Source organism: Melanotaenia boesemani, chromosome 11 (assembly GCF_017639745.1).
Source record: "Melanotaenia boesemani isolate fMelBoe1 chromosome 11, fMelBoe1.pri, whole genome shotgun sequence".
NCBI classification, from domain to species: domain Eukaryota; kingdom Metazoa; phylum Chordata; class Actinopteri; order Atheriniformes; family Melanotaeniidae; genus Melanotaenia; species Melanotaenia boesemani.
In genome coordinates this window covers 19,808,206-19,823,372 of record NC_055692.1, presented here as the reverse complement: position 1 = coordinate 19,823,372, position 15,167 = coordinate 19,808,206, and the positions used below count along the sequence as shown (strand labels likewise).

The 15,167-nt window shown below is 40.6% G+C and overlaps 2 protein-coding genes across 6 annotated transcripts; both read left to right on the top strand.

The window, feature by feature from the left end:
- Positions 1-600: 600 nt before the first annotated feature.
- Positions 601-11,028, top strand: dnajb5 (DnaJ heat shock protein family (Hsp40) member B5). Of its 3 annotated transcripts, none has more exons than XM_041999915.1 (5): positions 601-1,712; positions 2,440-2,705; positions 3,406-4,067; positions 7,715-7,759; positions 9,021-9,082. In XM_041999915.1, the coding sequence occupies exons 2-4, from the start codon at positions 2,495-2,497 to the stop codon at positions 7,739-7,741; spliced, it is 900 nt and encodes a 299-aa protein (XP_041855849.1). In that variant the 5' UTR covers positions 601-1,712; positions 2,440-2,494; the 3' UTR covers positions 7,742-7,759; positions 9,021-9,082. The 3 variants fall into 3 exon arrangements, with proteins under 3 accessions (XP_041855849.1, XP_041855848.1, XP_041855847.1); XM_041999914.1 differs by lacking the exon at positions 7,715-7,759 and having other exon boundaries at positions 608-1,285; positions 1,551-1,712; positions 9,021-11,028; XM_041999913.1 differs by lacking the exon at positions 7,715-7,759 and having other exon boundaries at positions 608-1,712; positions 9,021-11,028.
- Positions 11,029-12,066: 1,038 nt separating this feature from the next.
- On the top strand, positions 12,067-15,062 carry akr1a1a (aldo-keto reductase family 1, member A1a (aldehyde reductase)). 3 transcript variants are annotated; one of them, XM_041998812.1, is made up of 9 exons: positions 12,067-12,292; positions 12,765-12,817; positions 12,913-13,032; positions 13,751-13,902; positions 14,022-14,217; positions 14,296-14,345; positions 14,447-14,596; positions 14,705-14,864; positions 14,988-15,062. In XM_041998812.1, exons 1-9 carry the CDS (start codon positions 12,232-12,234, stop codon positions 15,051-15,053), a joined length of 1,008 nt encoding a protein of 335 aa, XP_041854746.1. In that variant the 5' UTR covers positions 12,067-12,231; the 3' UTR covers positions 15,054-15,062. The 3 variants fall into 3 exon arrangements, with proteins under 3 accessions (XP_041854746.1, XP_041854745.1, XP_041854747.1); XM_041998811.1 differs by having other exon boundaries at positions 12,720-12,817; XM_041998813.1 differs by lacking the exon at positions 12,067-12,292 and adding an exon at positions 12,330-12,457 and having other exon boundaries at positions 12,720-12,817.
- Positions 15,063-15,167: the final 105 nt, after the last annotated feature.

Genomic DNA, 15,167 nt, shown 5'->3' with positions numbered 1-15,167 from the left:
GTGGCAGAGAAAGACTGGATTGACAGCAATCAAACACCTCAAACCCCCTGGGAGGGCCAGTAGAGCCATACTTATGAGTCAGCTGTCTTAGAATATTTCCAACAGCAGTTGATAAAGAAGGCCCATAGCTTACTTAAACGAAAGTATGAAGTACTTAAGCAAAAGTATAGCCATCCTCCTTGTACTTCTGCTGGAGATTTCTTCCTGTTAAAAAGAATTTCTTCTACTCCACCCACATGCTGCCCCATTCATGCTCAGGATGAGAGGACGAATCAAACTATGTTTTATTTTTTTGTGTGGTGCCCTTGGATAGCTTTCATTGTGGTTTTTATAAAATACTGTTATAGGTTAAAACCTGGAGTTAAACATTTACTCAAAGGAAATAATGTAAGCATTATAAGAGAATAATTCTTAAACTACACAGTGTTAAAACTCATTTCAGAGAAATATACATTGATATTTCACATATATTCGCATAAATTAAATTATTCTAATGTTCAAGTATTTTAAATTTGGTTTTACCATAGGTTACTTACTGTATATATCCCACTGTTTGAACTGAGTAATTATTTGAGAATTTGTAAAGTAAAGGTTTGAGGTTTTTTTTGGCAAAACTATCCAAACTTAGATTTTAAGTGGGGAGCTGGGTTAAGGTAGGGGATATGTAAGGCATCTTGGATTAGTTTGGTTAGGGGTTATGGTTAAGTGAGGTAGTTTTAAACTAAGGGCAGTAAACCAATATTGATGTTAAAAGCATGAGAGGGATGTATGAAGGGGCTGTGTGAATTTTTATTCCAGTTATTAAGCATGGTTAATTTGATGGTTTGGTGCTGAAAATGTAGGATGTGAATCCATGGTTTGCCTTTATAAAGATAAATTTGGGTGTGTGTGGACTCATATGAGTCAGCAGTGTTTATACCAACTCAGTCCAAGCACGACTGTGTGATCACGCACGTGGACATAGACACCCACACATTTTTCTTCTTAAATCAGGCTATCAAGATTCTCCCAACTCTCTGCAGGGTTAAGAGCCTCACACCTCTGACCTGCCTGATGTGTGGACTGGGCAGTCTTATGGGAGTAGGAAGTTGAAACAATGCCACAGAAGCAGATTTTTCAGTTCCACTTAGTTCTGAATGTGTGTTTATGAGCAGATCTTAAACAAAGAACCCTGCTGGCTGGCTGGCTGGCTGGCTGAGGGGACTGGGTTGGGTCTGCTCGATAGTCCAGGCTGCGATTTTCAGGCACCGAGCCAAGAATGGAAGCAGCAGCAGAAGTAGGCTCAGTGAGGAAATGTTTTAGGATCTTTGCTGTAGAGATTTTTTCATTAAAGTTTGTGCAGATCTTAAAGTGCAGAAGTCGAAGGAACAATGATCCAAAGCATCTCTAGGGGTGTTTGTATCATTTAAGTTAATTTGGACAGCCTGCTTGATCTCTCATCGTAACAGTTGCAGTGATATAGATTTGGATATAGGCGCTGTGGGCACTTGTCCGAGGTTTTCCAGTGAAACGTCAGACGGACTTCGGTGTTTGATCAGCGGTTATTTCAGAGCCAGTGATCCTCCCGGCGTCCTGACGTCAGTTTATAAGGACCCAGCAGTGCCGGAGAGGCAGGCAGACAGCAGGGCTGAGGAACCAGAGAACAGGCAGGAGGAAAAGAGAAAAATCTGGACCATGTTGATCTAGATCGTCGATAATTACACATTATTCTGGTAAGATTTCATTTAAATTGTTTCCCTTTGAATCTGTTTTCCTATCACTAAATTCCACTGTCATTGCATGAGCTGTGTGAAATCTCCTTCGGGAAAAACCCGTTGGCTGGTGTAATGACTAGATTGAAATGTGTACACTAAAGATTTATTTTTGTCTGTATGCTGTAATCAAGGACTATATCTCATTGTAGATGCGGCATATAAGGCGTGTTATAATGTTGGACATTGTAGTCAGGCAAACATTTTATCCTCATTGGTCTCTCCTGGTTAAACTGGAGATTACTGTGCTCTGTTCAGAGGCACCGCAGTGCCTCAGTGAAGGGGTTTCACTGTGTCCAGCTGCTTAAGCTCAACTAAGTGGAGGCAAATCAATGTGAGCTGCAGTCATGTTAGTTTTACGTATACATTACTAACATTTCAAGACAGGTACATCTAAGGTAAAAGCCAGAGCTGATAGAAAAGGAGTACTTTGATATGCAGATGTAGGGAATTCCTTTTACACTCCATCTCAGGATGCATGCAACCACATCCCCATAGCAACAGTTAGTAAAGCAGCATTTTCTGTTCAAAACATATCACTAAAAAAAGCTTCATCGTAAAACCCCAAAGAGGACGTCTTGGTTGCATGCTGCACCTTTGCCAGGTCATATAAAAATAGTCTTGTCTGAGCAGCATCTGTCTCAGAGGAGTAAAATAATACTCTTACCAGAGCCTTGTATCTCACCAGTGATACACCACAGCCTGAGCTAAAGAGGGGTTCTCCAAGTCCTAAGAGTACAGGTATGGGGAAGGACTACTACAAGACCTTGGGAATCCCCAAGGGCTCCAACGAAGAGGAGATCAAGAAGGCATACCGGCGCATGGCACTCCGCTTCCACCCTGACAAGAACAAGGATGCCAATGCAGAGGAAAAGTTCAAGGAAATTGCAGAGGCCTATGAGGTACTGAGCGACCCCAAGAAGAGAGTCATCTATGATCAGCTGGGAGAGGAAGGTAAGGAGCGCTCATATCTTGGTTTGATCCTGTCTGTCTCATCACAGAGAGAAAGTTATCAGATTGAAGGCCGAGCAGCCTTTGGTGCTCTGCTGGTGAAGCCCTATTTAACAGCCATTTTTTGATAGATTAGGCTGTTTCTGAGACAACTCAGGACCAGATCTAATATCACAGAGAAGAACCTTGTGGATTTTCAGTCACTAATAATCCTCTCTCTTGCCTGTCTTTGTATTTATTTGCAGAAACATGTGGGACTGTCAGTTATTTTCTTCTGTGGCAACAACAATTACCGTTTCTAATACCTTATAGTCTACCTCTGCTGCTAGTGTAGTGTGTCCGTGTGTTTTAGCTGACAGACAGATGGCTAAAGATCATTACGTGGTTGAGATATGAATAGCAGCGACTGCTGTAGTTCGCATTTGTGGGTGTTTTGTGCATGTGTCTCTGCTGTTGGATGGAGTGACCTGGTATTTCATAAGTTGCTCCATCACCAGCTCTGTTGGAAGATTAGTGATGCTGTGGGATTTTTCCCACCCACGTGGGCTCCACTTTTCTCTCTGCTGTAACCCACTCTGTGTTTTCTGAACAGGGTCTTGCGTCTGGTATATGAGTTTGTGTTAATGTGTGTCTTCAACTGCTGAGTGTTTAGAGTGTGTGCATATGCAGTCAAGCATTCTTGTCCCTTTTTTTTCTCTTGCAGGTTTGAAGACAGGAGGCAGCAGCTCCTCAGGTGCTCCTGGCAGCTCAACATACCACTACACTTTCCATGGAGACCCCCATGCCACCTTTGCCTCCTTCTTTGGTGGCTCCAACCCCTTTGACATGTTTTTTGGCTCCAACCGCAGTCACAGCCGCTCCAACGGTTTCTCCTTCCACAACGACCACAGCAACGACGCAGAGCAGGATGTGGAAATGGATGAGGATGATCCCTTTGCTCATTTCGGCCGGCAGTTCGGCTTTCCAGGAGGGATGAACAATGGCTTCCCAGGGGAAAACCGCAGGAGGAGGGGGGCACCGTCAGAGCGGTTGGGGAACAGCCGAAAGCAGCAGGACCCTCCGGTGGTCCATGAGCTTAAGGTCTCACTGGAAGAGATCTTCCACGGCTGCACCAAGCGAATGAAAATTACCCGCCGGAGGCTGAACCCAGATGGACGGAGCATGAGGACAGAGGACAAGATCCTCAATATTGTCATCAAGAAGGGCTGGAAAGAAGGCACCAAGATCACTTTCCCAAAGGAGGGGGACGAGACCCCTGAGAACATTCCTGCTGACATAGCCTTTGTCCTTAGAGACAAAGGACATGCCCACTTCAAGAGGGACGGTTCCAATATCATTTATAACTGCAAGATCAGTCTAAAAGAGGTGCGCCCGTTTCCTTTGCTCTATGTTCTCTTTTCTATTTGCTTTCTATTTTTCTTATTTTTCAGATTTGTCTGCAGATTGGTTAGTAATGCTTCTGGGGCTTGGATTTTGAGTCCCAGTGGAGCTAATCAGGCAGAAAGTAATGCATTCGTGGAGCTGCAGAGGTTCAGAAGAATATTAATAAAAAATAGACAAGTTTTCTTCTTCTTATCTCCATATTATAATAGCCACTTAAACTGAGCAATAAGTCACTCAGCTATGACTGTAATTTAAAGGTAAGAAAATGTTCTGAGTGAGTGCGTATATATGCCATATATACCGTATGAAGCTGTTGCTTGAAGGCAGGATTAGTAGAAGCACAGTCTCTGCCACTGTGGTGTGAGAGAAGCAGCAGGAATGTGGTGTCCTTGTGTGACAGACTCGGAACCACCAACCTCACTTGTTCTGTGCTGCAGTATGAAATCATATACATCAACACACAAGCCAGGACACAAATATCAAGCTTTGCACAACCATAACCTTGCATGCAAGTGCACACATCTGCATCTTGAAGCATATTTGCAAACACTCTCAGTTAAAGATGGATTGTTGTGTAACAGTGGTGACAATCCAGGCTGCTATTATTATGATTGTCAGGACATTTAATTAGCTGCAGTATGAGGGCAACGAGTGCAGTCCGGCTTTAATGTTTCTAATAACATTGCCAATCTCTGGCATGCACTCCAAGTGGTCATACTAATGACAGATGTTCCCAAAGAGTCATAAATGCTGGCAGAGTTTTTTGTACTCGGTTCAAACCAGTTTTGATGTACTTTCATCTAAAAGCTGCACTGACTCTGGCATAAAATCACAGAGGTAATGCACTGGAAAACACACCCTAACCCACACGCAGTGACACTTTAGAATTTGTTGAGTCACATTAAGTGAGACACTGTACTTAATCAAACCTGCACAGTGATTAAGTTGGCTCCACACAACTCTTGCCGCTAAAACCCTCTGCTCTCACCACAGTCAGATAAAAGACTTAAGTCTGATGCAGCTGAAGACGAGATGGGGGAGAGAAGGGGAGATGTAGCTGGGGTGGAGGGGGTGTCTGGGGAATATTAGGGAAGTGGGTCAGATGATTCAGTTTCCAAAGCAAATAGGAGCTCATATTGCACAGCTCCTTTCTGCTCTGCTTTCTCTGAAGATGTGATGCTAAATGCTGCAGTGAAAACACAGCACACAAGACATTGAGGTGAATTGGACTGTATCTTTAAAAGTGCCCTGAGATGACTTTGGTGTGAATTGGCACTATACAAAATAAGCTAAATAAACTAGATCTACCAGATAACATAAACTTACCAGAAAGGTAACTGTTTCCATCAGCTAAAAACAGAAGTGGATTACTAAAACATATTAATACATGGCAGATGTAATTACTTTGTCATATTTTGATGGAGTGGATGCCTCCCCAGCTATTGTTCAGTCTTGCTTTCTGTCTGAGGTTTGCTCCAGTGAGCAACTCAGTTTAGTGCTGCCAAAACTGTTTAACCATGCTGAAAAACTCGTGGGAGACTCCTTTGGCCACACAGTGTTATTCACTGTGACAGAAAGGAATAAAGATCATAACTCAAATCCGACGCACTGATTTCCTTAAAATCAAACTATATCAGGATCTATAGGAATGCTCTATGTGGCATTATGATGCCACTACAGTGTTCTATCATCTTAGCCAGATTATTTCTAAAGCCTCTCAATACTACTTTCAGTTCAGCTGCAAAACCCACATCCAAAGACAAGTATGTGCTAACTGGAGCTGTTGGGCTCTAAAGTCAAAATGGATAGCTTTTGACAGTTCCACCTTTGCCATCAGGCAAATTACTGTAGATGTTGAATCTCTAGAAATGAGGCCACACATGCATTTTTAGCAGCTATTGTGTTTTAATCCTGCCGCCTCAGTTAGTATTAACATCCATCTTTTAAGACAGGCCAGTGAAGACATTTACATTTAGCCGGGACAAAGAAAATGTATATCTAGTGGGTGATTTTAGAAATATTGCAAAAAAAAAGGTGCATGTGTCTGTTTGTCAGTCTCTACAGTCTCTACTGCATTGTTGTCTGAGCTGAGGCTTATGCAATCAGAGGGCCTTCCGATCAGCTGGCAGTGTCTCGAGTGTCATGGCAACCTGTCTCTGTGTGTAAGACTTGTGTTAGTCAATGGAACTGTTCATAACAAGAGGATGAGGCACTAGTCTCTAACACAGTCTTAGGCTAAGTCACACCATAATGTATGTGGTAGGTTAAAGGACACTGATGTCATGGTTAGAAAACGTCCTTTGAAGCAGCTGTTCTGCTTGACTGAACTTCAGCAGTCCACATTTACATCCCTGTCTAAAAAGCCCACCAGACGAGACAAGACAATCCAATAACAGTCATATTAGAACACTTGCCAGTGACATAATGACATGGATAAGGTCTTGGAGGTTAAGCATGTGCAAATTCAAGCTATAACGCTATTACATCATGTAAGTCTGGTGGGCTCAAAGTCAGTGGTGTTAGCAGTTGTTTTGGAAAAATTAATGCTTCACTATCCACTTAAGTTGCCTTAAATAACATTTAGCTTCAGAAATTTAGCAACAGTGTCATCCTTAATAGAATACCTTATCCAACCTTTATTGAGATTATTAGATTCTGTGTCTTGGTATCCAACCTACTTAGTCTGTAGAGATAGATATTTATGTTACAGTGAGGATTAAGCACCATCTAAGGGCAGAAATGTGCACAAGACACATTACAATAACATGGCACCTTTTATAAGCATATTAACATACGCTTTGACTGGTGGTGTTTGCGATGTGAGTCTGGTGTGTGTATAATCATGGCAAAATGTGTCCCCGGTGGTACTGCGATGGAACTACATCAGAGGTGGCACTGCGTTCTTTGGAAACAACTTCACTTAAAACAAAAGTTAGGAATAGGAGCAAGGTTATAAGAAAAGGGCTAAATAACTGGTCAAGGAAACATTTATGTTAAAGTTATAAAACTGTTATTTTGCCAAAATGCAAAACCAACCACAGTTTTATGTACACTGACATTTATAAATAAATAATTCTAAGTTTGATAAGAACCTCTGTTGTGGTTATAACAACTGTAAATGTGTCAGTTTAGCATTAATCATTGTCACTGACTTAATAACTCTCAGTGACAATGATTCATAAAGGCTTCTTTAAATATGTAACGAAGCTTGTGTCAGTTGTAAGTCTTGTCCTTCAATTGTTTCCTGAAGATAATTCTGATAATTCCTTGACTTTTCGTATTGCACTTTATACTCTAAAATATCAGCGTTTTTGAATTGGCATGATATTTTAAGAAATCATGGCATATTTAACCCTTTATCCCATCATGCAGCATTATTAGTTCAAGATCATAATTACTCTTTTACCTTGATATATGACCAAATATCCCTACAGATAAAGTTTCATCTGTATTCTGTGTTCACTGCTAATTTTTCTTTAAACAATTACATACTAAAGCTTAACAATAATAAACCATGATAGTCAACAATGTCTGCTAACCAATAACTAGCATTTTAGCATTGTTAGCTTCATTACTGAAATGCATAGTAGCATAGCACTGGCTGTATTATCTTTATTTGTATCATGCAGAATATTGCTCGACCGAGGCTCAGATGAGCATATGTGGTTGCTCAGGTGAGCCAAGAGCAGAAGTTACTAAATCTATTTATACACACTGACAAAGAAGGGTGAGTTTTCTCTCTGTGTGCTCCTTTCATGTTATCTGGCTCAAAAACTGGCTCCCACATGCAGGTGACCTTGACATGATAAGTTTCAGTAGAGACTTACTGAAGGAAATGATTAATGGCTCACAGTGGAAAAGTACAGACACACAAGTACAGAGTATGTTATTCATCAAAAGTACATATGAATGATAAATGCATTGAAAGAAGAAATATGAGGTTCAACTCCTTAGATACATCCTATTAGCAAAGAAATAAAAGAAACCGAGTAAGAGGGACATGAAACAAAGATCACTGGGAGGCAACGTGGATGCTAACCACAAACTTAGGGTTATTCTTCAAAATGCCTTTTCTGATTTCCATTTTAAATCTTATTGTTTTATTACTAGGTTATTTTATTAATCTTTCCACTTCATGACCATGTGGTCATCTACAACAGATCTCTGTCTCTTTCTTAACACATTTATGCTGTTTATTCACTGATTGTATTATCTGTGGGGAATTTAGTTTGCAATAGTTGCTCTGAAAGTCAGAAAAACCTGTTATTTCTGAAGCTGTTTATATAGTGAGTTATGTGTTTAAACAGCGGTTTCTATTCAGTGCAAATGTGGTGAATGATGCTCACTGGAAAGCCTGTGAAGTCGTGATAACCACAGGTCTCTGTAGTTTAGCGTTCTAACTGGATTCATGGGACATTGTGATAAGGAGGTGAGGTTGTGGGCATGTGTGTGTGCGCCTGTAAGTGTGTAGATCTGACAAGCCCTCCAACTATTTACGAGCTCAGCCGATTCCTGCCTCACTTCATTAGCCCCAGATATGAGACCTTTGCTAAAATTAGTCCCCTGTGCATTGCTGACACACTTACACACAGGCACACACTCACACACAGACATCGGCATAAACACAAACACCTGAAAAACTTTTCAATGCCAAGTCATGTTTTCTTAATGTTCCTGTTCCAGAAGCTGCTCTCTAAACCCTGCAATGCTATGGTCGATGCTAAAGGATTTGTCAGGGAATACACGCTTTCTTTTTTTCCTCACACACATTAACACAACACAGAAAACACAACAGACTGCCTTGTGATTAAATACTGTGGGGAAGATAAACTCCAACTTTGCTTCATGGAAACATTAAGTCACGGAACTATTCATGGCTTTGGCATTTCATTTCCTCTAAAGATATTAACTCTTTCTATATCCTCTCCTCTCCAGGCATTGTGTGGCTGCACTGTTAGTATTCCCACGCTGGAAAATCGAGTCATCTCGCTCCCCTGTCATGACATCATCAAGCCAGGGACAGTGAAGCGACTCAGAGGGGAGGGCCTCCCTTTTCCAAAGAACCCATCACAGCGCGGTGACCTCATCGTGGAGTTTTCAGTACGTTTTCCAGATAGGATCCCCCCTCAGTCCCGAGAGATTATCAGGCAGCACCTCCCACAATCATAGAAAGACACGCGTCAAATCCCCCCCAACCCCTGAAAGAAAAATACTTTTGACGCTCCCTCATCTACTTCTATGTATGTCCAGCATATGTCCTGTATTAGTAAACACAGTGTTTTAAAGACGCTGGGGTTTGTAGGGACTGCACAATGTGGGAATGAAGAACATGCACAAACATACACATGAATCCGTGCAGTGGAGCGGTCCGAGGATGCACTCAGCACAATATGTGGCTTTTACCAGACCTTCTTTTCTTAACTGTTTTTTATAGATTTATCAATGATTTTATAAGCTCTCCTCTCTGATCCTTGTCTTTTTGTGATAGAATGGAACGTGAAGTATTTTTAAAAATAAACCTTTTTTTTTTTCCAGAATTTTCTTTTGCAAATATTTAAAAAAAATAAATTTATTTTTACCTTCAGTGTACCAGCAGCCTCAGTGTGTCCAGTGAAAACTCTAGTTTTAACACAGCTCCTACTGTACCTGTTTTAATCATGCTTTCAGTCTGAAGAAGCATTGTGCTGCAAGCTTTTTAATATGATCCATCTCCCCCTAAATAAGTAGACTTTTGTAATGCCACAATTTACTTCAAGTCCAGCATTACATTACAATCAGTATTAGCATATCTCAGCTGCATTGGAAAATCTGGAGATGACAATCACATACTGTAACAGCAGTGTAAGCTTGGATATTGCAGTCTGCATGTAATATGGGTGCTTTCCCTTCTGAGCTGCTCTTATTCTGGCTCATTATTTGAGGAACTTTAAGGTGCCTTAGCCCAGTGTCACACCACATATGTGAACGCACACAGGTCACACTGTAATATATATAAACAGCCATTGTGAGTGCACAAAAGCAGATGCCCTATGCTGTGTTAGATATTACCAGCTGGTAATTTCAGGAAAAAAAACACAAATAAGCAATTTAAAGTGTTTTGTTCTATGTAAGTGAGAATGTTTTAAGGGAGAATTTTCAAGTAAGACTGAAGATTTTTTTTTGTCTGTGTATCCGTGTAAAGTGCCATAAAATTCAGGTTGGATTTCCCATAAGAATGTAAGCATGACTTTATTCTCTGAAATAAGCAGAAAAGGTTCCTCTGACAAGCCCAGCTTTGTTGTGTATATTCTGCTTTCTCTTTTGGCATTTAAAGGCCATGTCTCGGTGCTAATGTGAGCAGTGCCAAAAATAAACTCCACTGGTGTCTGCTTTAGATTTCATGAATTCTTTGTGATTTGATAACTGCTTTGGCTTCTTTAATTCTAAGTACTTTGAACTCTACATGTGTACAGCTAATAGAAACCTCTGTTTAGGAAACAGGTTCTGCAGCAGCTGCAGCAGCTGTTCTCTGTCTCAGTTACAGGGGGCTCTGAAACTTCCTCAGTTCTTCCTCTTGTGGTTACAAAAATGATAAGATTTATGTATGAGCATCAGTTATGCAGACAGTCCTTGTAGGTTATATATAAGGTTTGTATGTAGAAATATTTGAATACGTCATGAGTGATAAATGCACTTTTTTGTTGTAAGATATACTGACAAAAAACAACAAAACAAACAGACAAAAAAACACTATGACATGATGGAAGAGACTTGAAGAAGTTACCTGAGTGTGTGATGGTCCGTCCTGCCTCTCAAAGCCTCAGAGGACACTGAAGTGTGGCTACAAGCAGCGAGTACATGCGCTACTGCTGCTGAAAGACACTCTGTAACTGCTTATCTGCATTTGACAGTATTTATTAACTTTTCAACAAGAAATAAAAAAAAACAAATGTGTGAAGTTGAATTTATTGTCATTTGAGTCTTTTCTGTATCAAGTACACACTGAACATGGCTTTGGGTATGACGTGTATCTCAAACTTTGATCGAAGTGAATGCATCAATATCATAGGTTTCTGGTTTAATTAGTGAACATTTGATTGCAAAAAAAGTGTTAAATCTTATAATTCCTATCACTGCATACAAGTTCAGAAAAGTATCAGGTTCTCTGATCATGAGCCAGCAGGTACTTCTTGACCGCTTAACATCCCAACCTTGGTGCTTTAATTCCAACTGTCTGGAAACTGGGAAAAACCCACAGAAGAGCTTATTATTGTTTTTACTTATTTTAGTATGTAGTAATCATTTAATTTCTCATCATACTTTTTTTGTTTACCATTATGAACCATCTGATTTTACTCGACAGCTCACTAGCACATAATCATTGGGGGGAAATAAGTAATAAAGTGATTATTTACTTCTGCTGTTCTACTTCTCAACATTTCTGTGAACATTTGGTATTTTTCACTGCAATGCATTAATCTGTAGGCTTTAGTTACTTCTTAATATGAACATACATAAGAAACATGGGATGTCCTAAGAAAATACAATACCTGAACTGTCTGTAATAAGGTCCAATGATCCAATTATTGTTCAGAGATTTTTTTTTTTTTTTTTTTCAATAACATTTTATTTTTAATGTAATGAGCACCACCTGAGCATTGTTTAAATGCCGCAGGCTGCCCGAGTATTGCTGCTGACCATGTCCATCGTTACATTATTATCAGTTATCAGGAGTTCCAGTGATTACCCTCTGATCATGTATTAGTGGTTGAGGATCGAGAAATCGAGGCACATCTATGTCTATAAGACCACAACCTGGAGCACTGTTATGATTATGTATACTGCAATTGCATTTCTTTTTTTTTCTTCTGGGTGACACTGGTCTCTATGTTTAACCATGGGTATGTTGAATTTTAGACTTTTTCTATTAGTGTGTTACAGATAAACAAACAGAGACAGACTTTGACCTCAACCTGCCAAAATGCTGTGAACACACAACCCTGCCAATCACCGGACCATCCGTCAATATGATCCCAGGTGTGATCAGAAGTCTCGACTAACACTTTATTAGCTTAATGTTTAATGTTGACAGTGTTTGAGGATTAGTTAATTACACACTGGCGAATGCAGCTGGGTCAGAAGGGAGTTGGCTCAGGTGATTTGAGTTATGAGACACAGATCATGTGAAACAGCTGCTTGCTTCGTGAACAAAGTGTGCACACCGCATGGTAAGTATAAAGCTGACAATTAGTGAACCATGGGGAGGATGCCTGGGATCTGCTCCAGCAGCACTGCACTGTGACTAATGGCATATAGCTGTATCAGCCATTCCTAACAGTACGCTTGGGTTCACAGAGGGTTTAGCATATCTATTGAGAAGTTCTGCTCAGATGGTAAAAATGTTAAGTAATCCCTGTAATGTTTTGTTTGCTGCCTGCATGTATGATGGCTGCTGCTTTGTGAAAAGATTTTTACATGTAGAATATGCTGTACATGTACCTGAGCCCTTCTGCAGAGCAGAGTTAATGAATCCTGCTGTGAGTGATAATCAGTAACAGAGTATTACAACTTGGTCATGATGACTGGACGGCCACTGCACCCACTTCCACAGGAGTCTAGAAGTGAAGACTTCACAGGCATCTCTATCATTGTCAGGGACACAGAGCAGAAACATGAACACTTCTGTGACTCTTTCATCAGGGCAGAAGATGCCTATGATTGGACTTGGCACATGGAAGAGTGCTCCAGGACAGGTAAAGCCATACTCCCACAGGTTTTGTTGATTTACCCCATCCATAATTCTGGATAATGTAAAAGTATATTGTATATATACTCTATGCATTTTCAGGTAAAGCAGGCAGTGCTGGCAGCTTTAGACTGTGGGTACAGACACATTGACTGCGCCGCTGCTTATGGCAATGAACAGGAGGTTGGAGAGGCTTTAGCTCTGTGGGTTGGTCCTGGAAAGGTGAGAAACAGCAACATTTTCTGTCAATCTACAGTTTCCCCCCTGACCATAGCAATCTCTACTTAAAGGTCTAAGTCAGGTCCTTAATAATAATAATAATGGATTAGCTTTTCAAGGCACCCAAAGCGCTTTACATTGTGAATCCATTATTCATCCACTCCTCACTCATACCTGGTGATGGTAAGCTATGTGTGTAGCCACAGCTGCCCTGGGGCAAGCTGACGGAAACGTGGCTGCCAGTCTGCTCATGCAGGTTTTCAAACTGCTGACAACACAGTCTCAAAGTCCACCTAGTTGTTCCAGAAATTTAAAGCTGCCCTCTGTATGATAAAAAGTGTACACATTTAAGGTAAACTGAGTGTTTGGTGGACATCTGTTAAGGTTTAGAACTAAAACAAAAATATCACAGTAATTTTAAGATTTATTTAGGCAATTATACTTTGTTTGCAAACAACTAACTATGACAAGTGATGAAGAATAGTAATTTTTGAGTAAGTCGATGTAAGGTTTAAGATTAACATATTGGTAAAGGTTTATGTGTGAACTGAAGCTGCGATCAGGGTTTAAAGTTGTCCCAGCCTAAAAAGATGCAGGGAACATTTGGATGTATATTATTTAATCCCGATTTTGGACCCAATAATTCCCCTTTGACCAAGGAGGTTTCAGTATATCTCCCTTTAGTCAGCTGTTTGTGGACCTGCTGCTCTCTCAAACTCAGGCTCTATGCCGTAAGGAGGTGTTTGTGACTTCCAAACTGTGGAATACCAAGCATGACCCAGAGGATGTTGAAGAGGCATGCAGAACAAGTCTGGACCACCTTGGTCTCTGCTACCTGGACCTTTACCTCATGCACTGGCCCATGGCCTTTCAGTGAGTGGCAATATGTTCAGTAACATTATTTTGTTTGTCCCTAGCTGTTATGTAACATAAAATCAGCTTGAAAAGAAAACCATGTATCATGTTATTAAAAAAGTTTGTGCATGTTTCAGGCGGGGGAAGGAGCTGATGCCTCGACGAGACGATGGAAGCATTTGTTACTCCGATACACACTACAGAGATACTTGGATGGCCATGGAGAGTCTTGTAGATAAAGGTCTTGTCAAGAATATAGGATTGTCCAACTTCAATGCAAGGCAGACTGATGAGATCATCAGCATAGCCAGACACAAACCTGTCATCAACCAGGTCCTACTTTTTAAAACTAAAATATTTTTGCAGAAAAAGTATAATAAAAACTGATAATTATCTGTCATTGTGCCACAGGTGGAATGCCACCCTTATTTGTCTCAAACAGATCTGCTGTCACACTGTCGGTCAGTGTAATGCCAGTTTAAAAAAAATTAATGATCTTCATCTCTGAGAAAAGTTTTAATCAAAATTTTATCTATTAACATAGCTCGTACTTCTGTCTCAGGTCTATGGGAGTCTGTGTGACAGCTTACAGTCCTCTGGGCAGTGGAGACAGACCCTGGGCATCTCCTGATGAGCCTAGTCTGCTGGAGGATCCTCGACTGAAAGCCATCACTCAGAAATACCAGAAATCTCCTGCCCAGGTAATACTCAGGTAAGACAGGAAATTTGTAAAATGAAACAAACCAAAAGTCTGATTCTTCATCTGTTGTGAATGTGAATTACATTAACACAAGCAAAATCTCATCACACCACACAACAGGTGGCACATTCAGAAAGGTGTAGTGTGCATCCCTAAAAGCGTAACACCCTCCAGGATCCAGGAGAACTTCAAGGTGTTTGATTTTTCCTTATCACAAGACGACATGAAAATGATAAATTCCTTCAATCGAAACATGCGTTTCATTGTTCCAACAGTCGAGGTGAGCCGGTAATTCTGATGCCTCATAAAATTTCATCTCCTTTGCTTCCTTACAGCCAATTCAGCATGGCTTTCAGTAACAACGCAGCATGAAAGCATAACTTTTTTTTCCTCCTTTCAACAGAAAGAAGGCAAAAGAGTGTGGAGAGATGCACAACATCCTCACTTCCCCTTCCATGATCCTTACTGAGAACATGATGAAAGCATCATTTGTTTTGAAAATCCGTAAATACACTGGCAAACACACAGTAAACGGAGCTTAAATTAAATCTGTCCCAAGTGATTACATTTATTGAAGTTGGTT

Excerpts from the sequence above, each read along its gene's own strand:
- dnajb5 (XM_041999914.1), top strand. The coding sequence starts at position 2,495 with ATGGGGAAGGACTACTACAAGACCTTGGGAATCCCCAAGGGCTCCAAC. Across the intron at positions 2,706-3,405 it reads TGATCAGCTGGGAGAGGAAG|GTTTGAAGACAGGAGGCAGC; the intron begins GTAAGGAGCGCT and ends TTTCTCTTGCAG. Across the intron at positions 4,068-9,020 it reads GCAAGATCAGTCTAAAAGAG|GCATTGTGTGGCTGCACTGT; the intron begins GTGCGCCCGTTT and ends TCTCCTCTCCAG.
- akr1a1a (XM_041998811.1), top strand. The coding sequence starts at position 12,232 with ATGAGACACAGATCATGTGAAACAGCTGCTTGCTTCGTGAACAAAGTG. Across the intron at positions 13,903-14,021 it reads CACTGGCCCATGGCCTTTCA|GCGGGGGAAGGAGCTGATGC; the intron begins GTGAGTGGCAAT and ends TGCATGTTTCAG. Across the intron at positions 14,865-14,987 it reads TCATTGTTCCAACAGTCGAG|AAAGAAGGCAAAAGAGTGTG; the intron begins GTGAGCCGGTAA and ends TCCTTTCAACAG.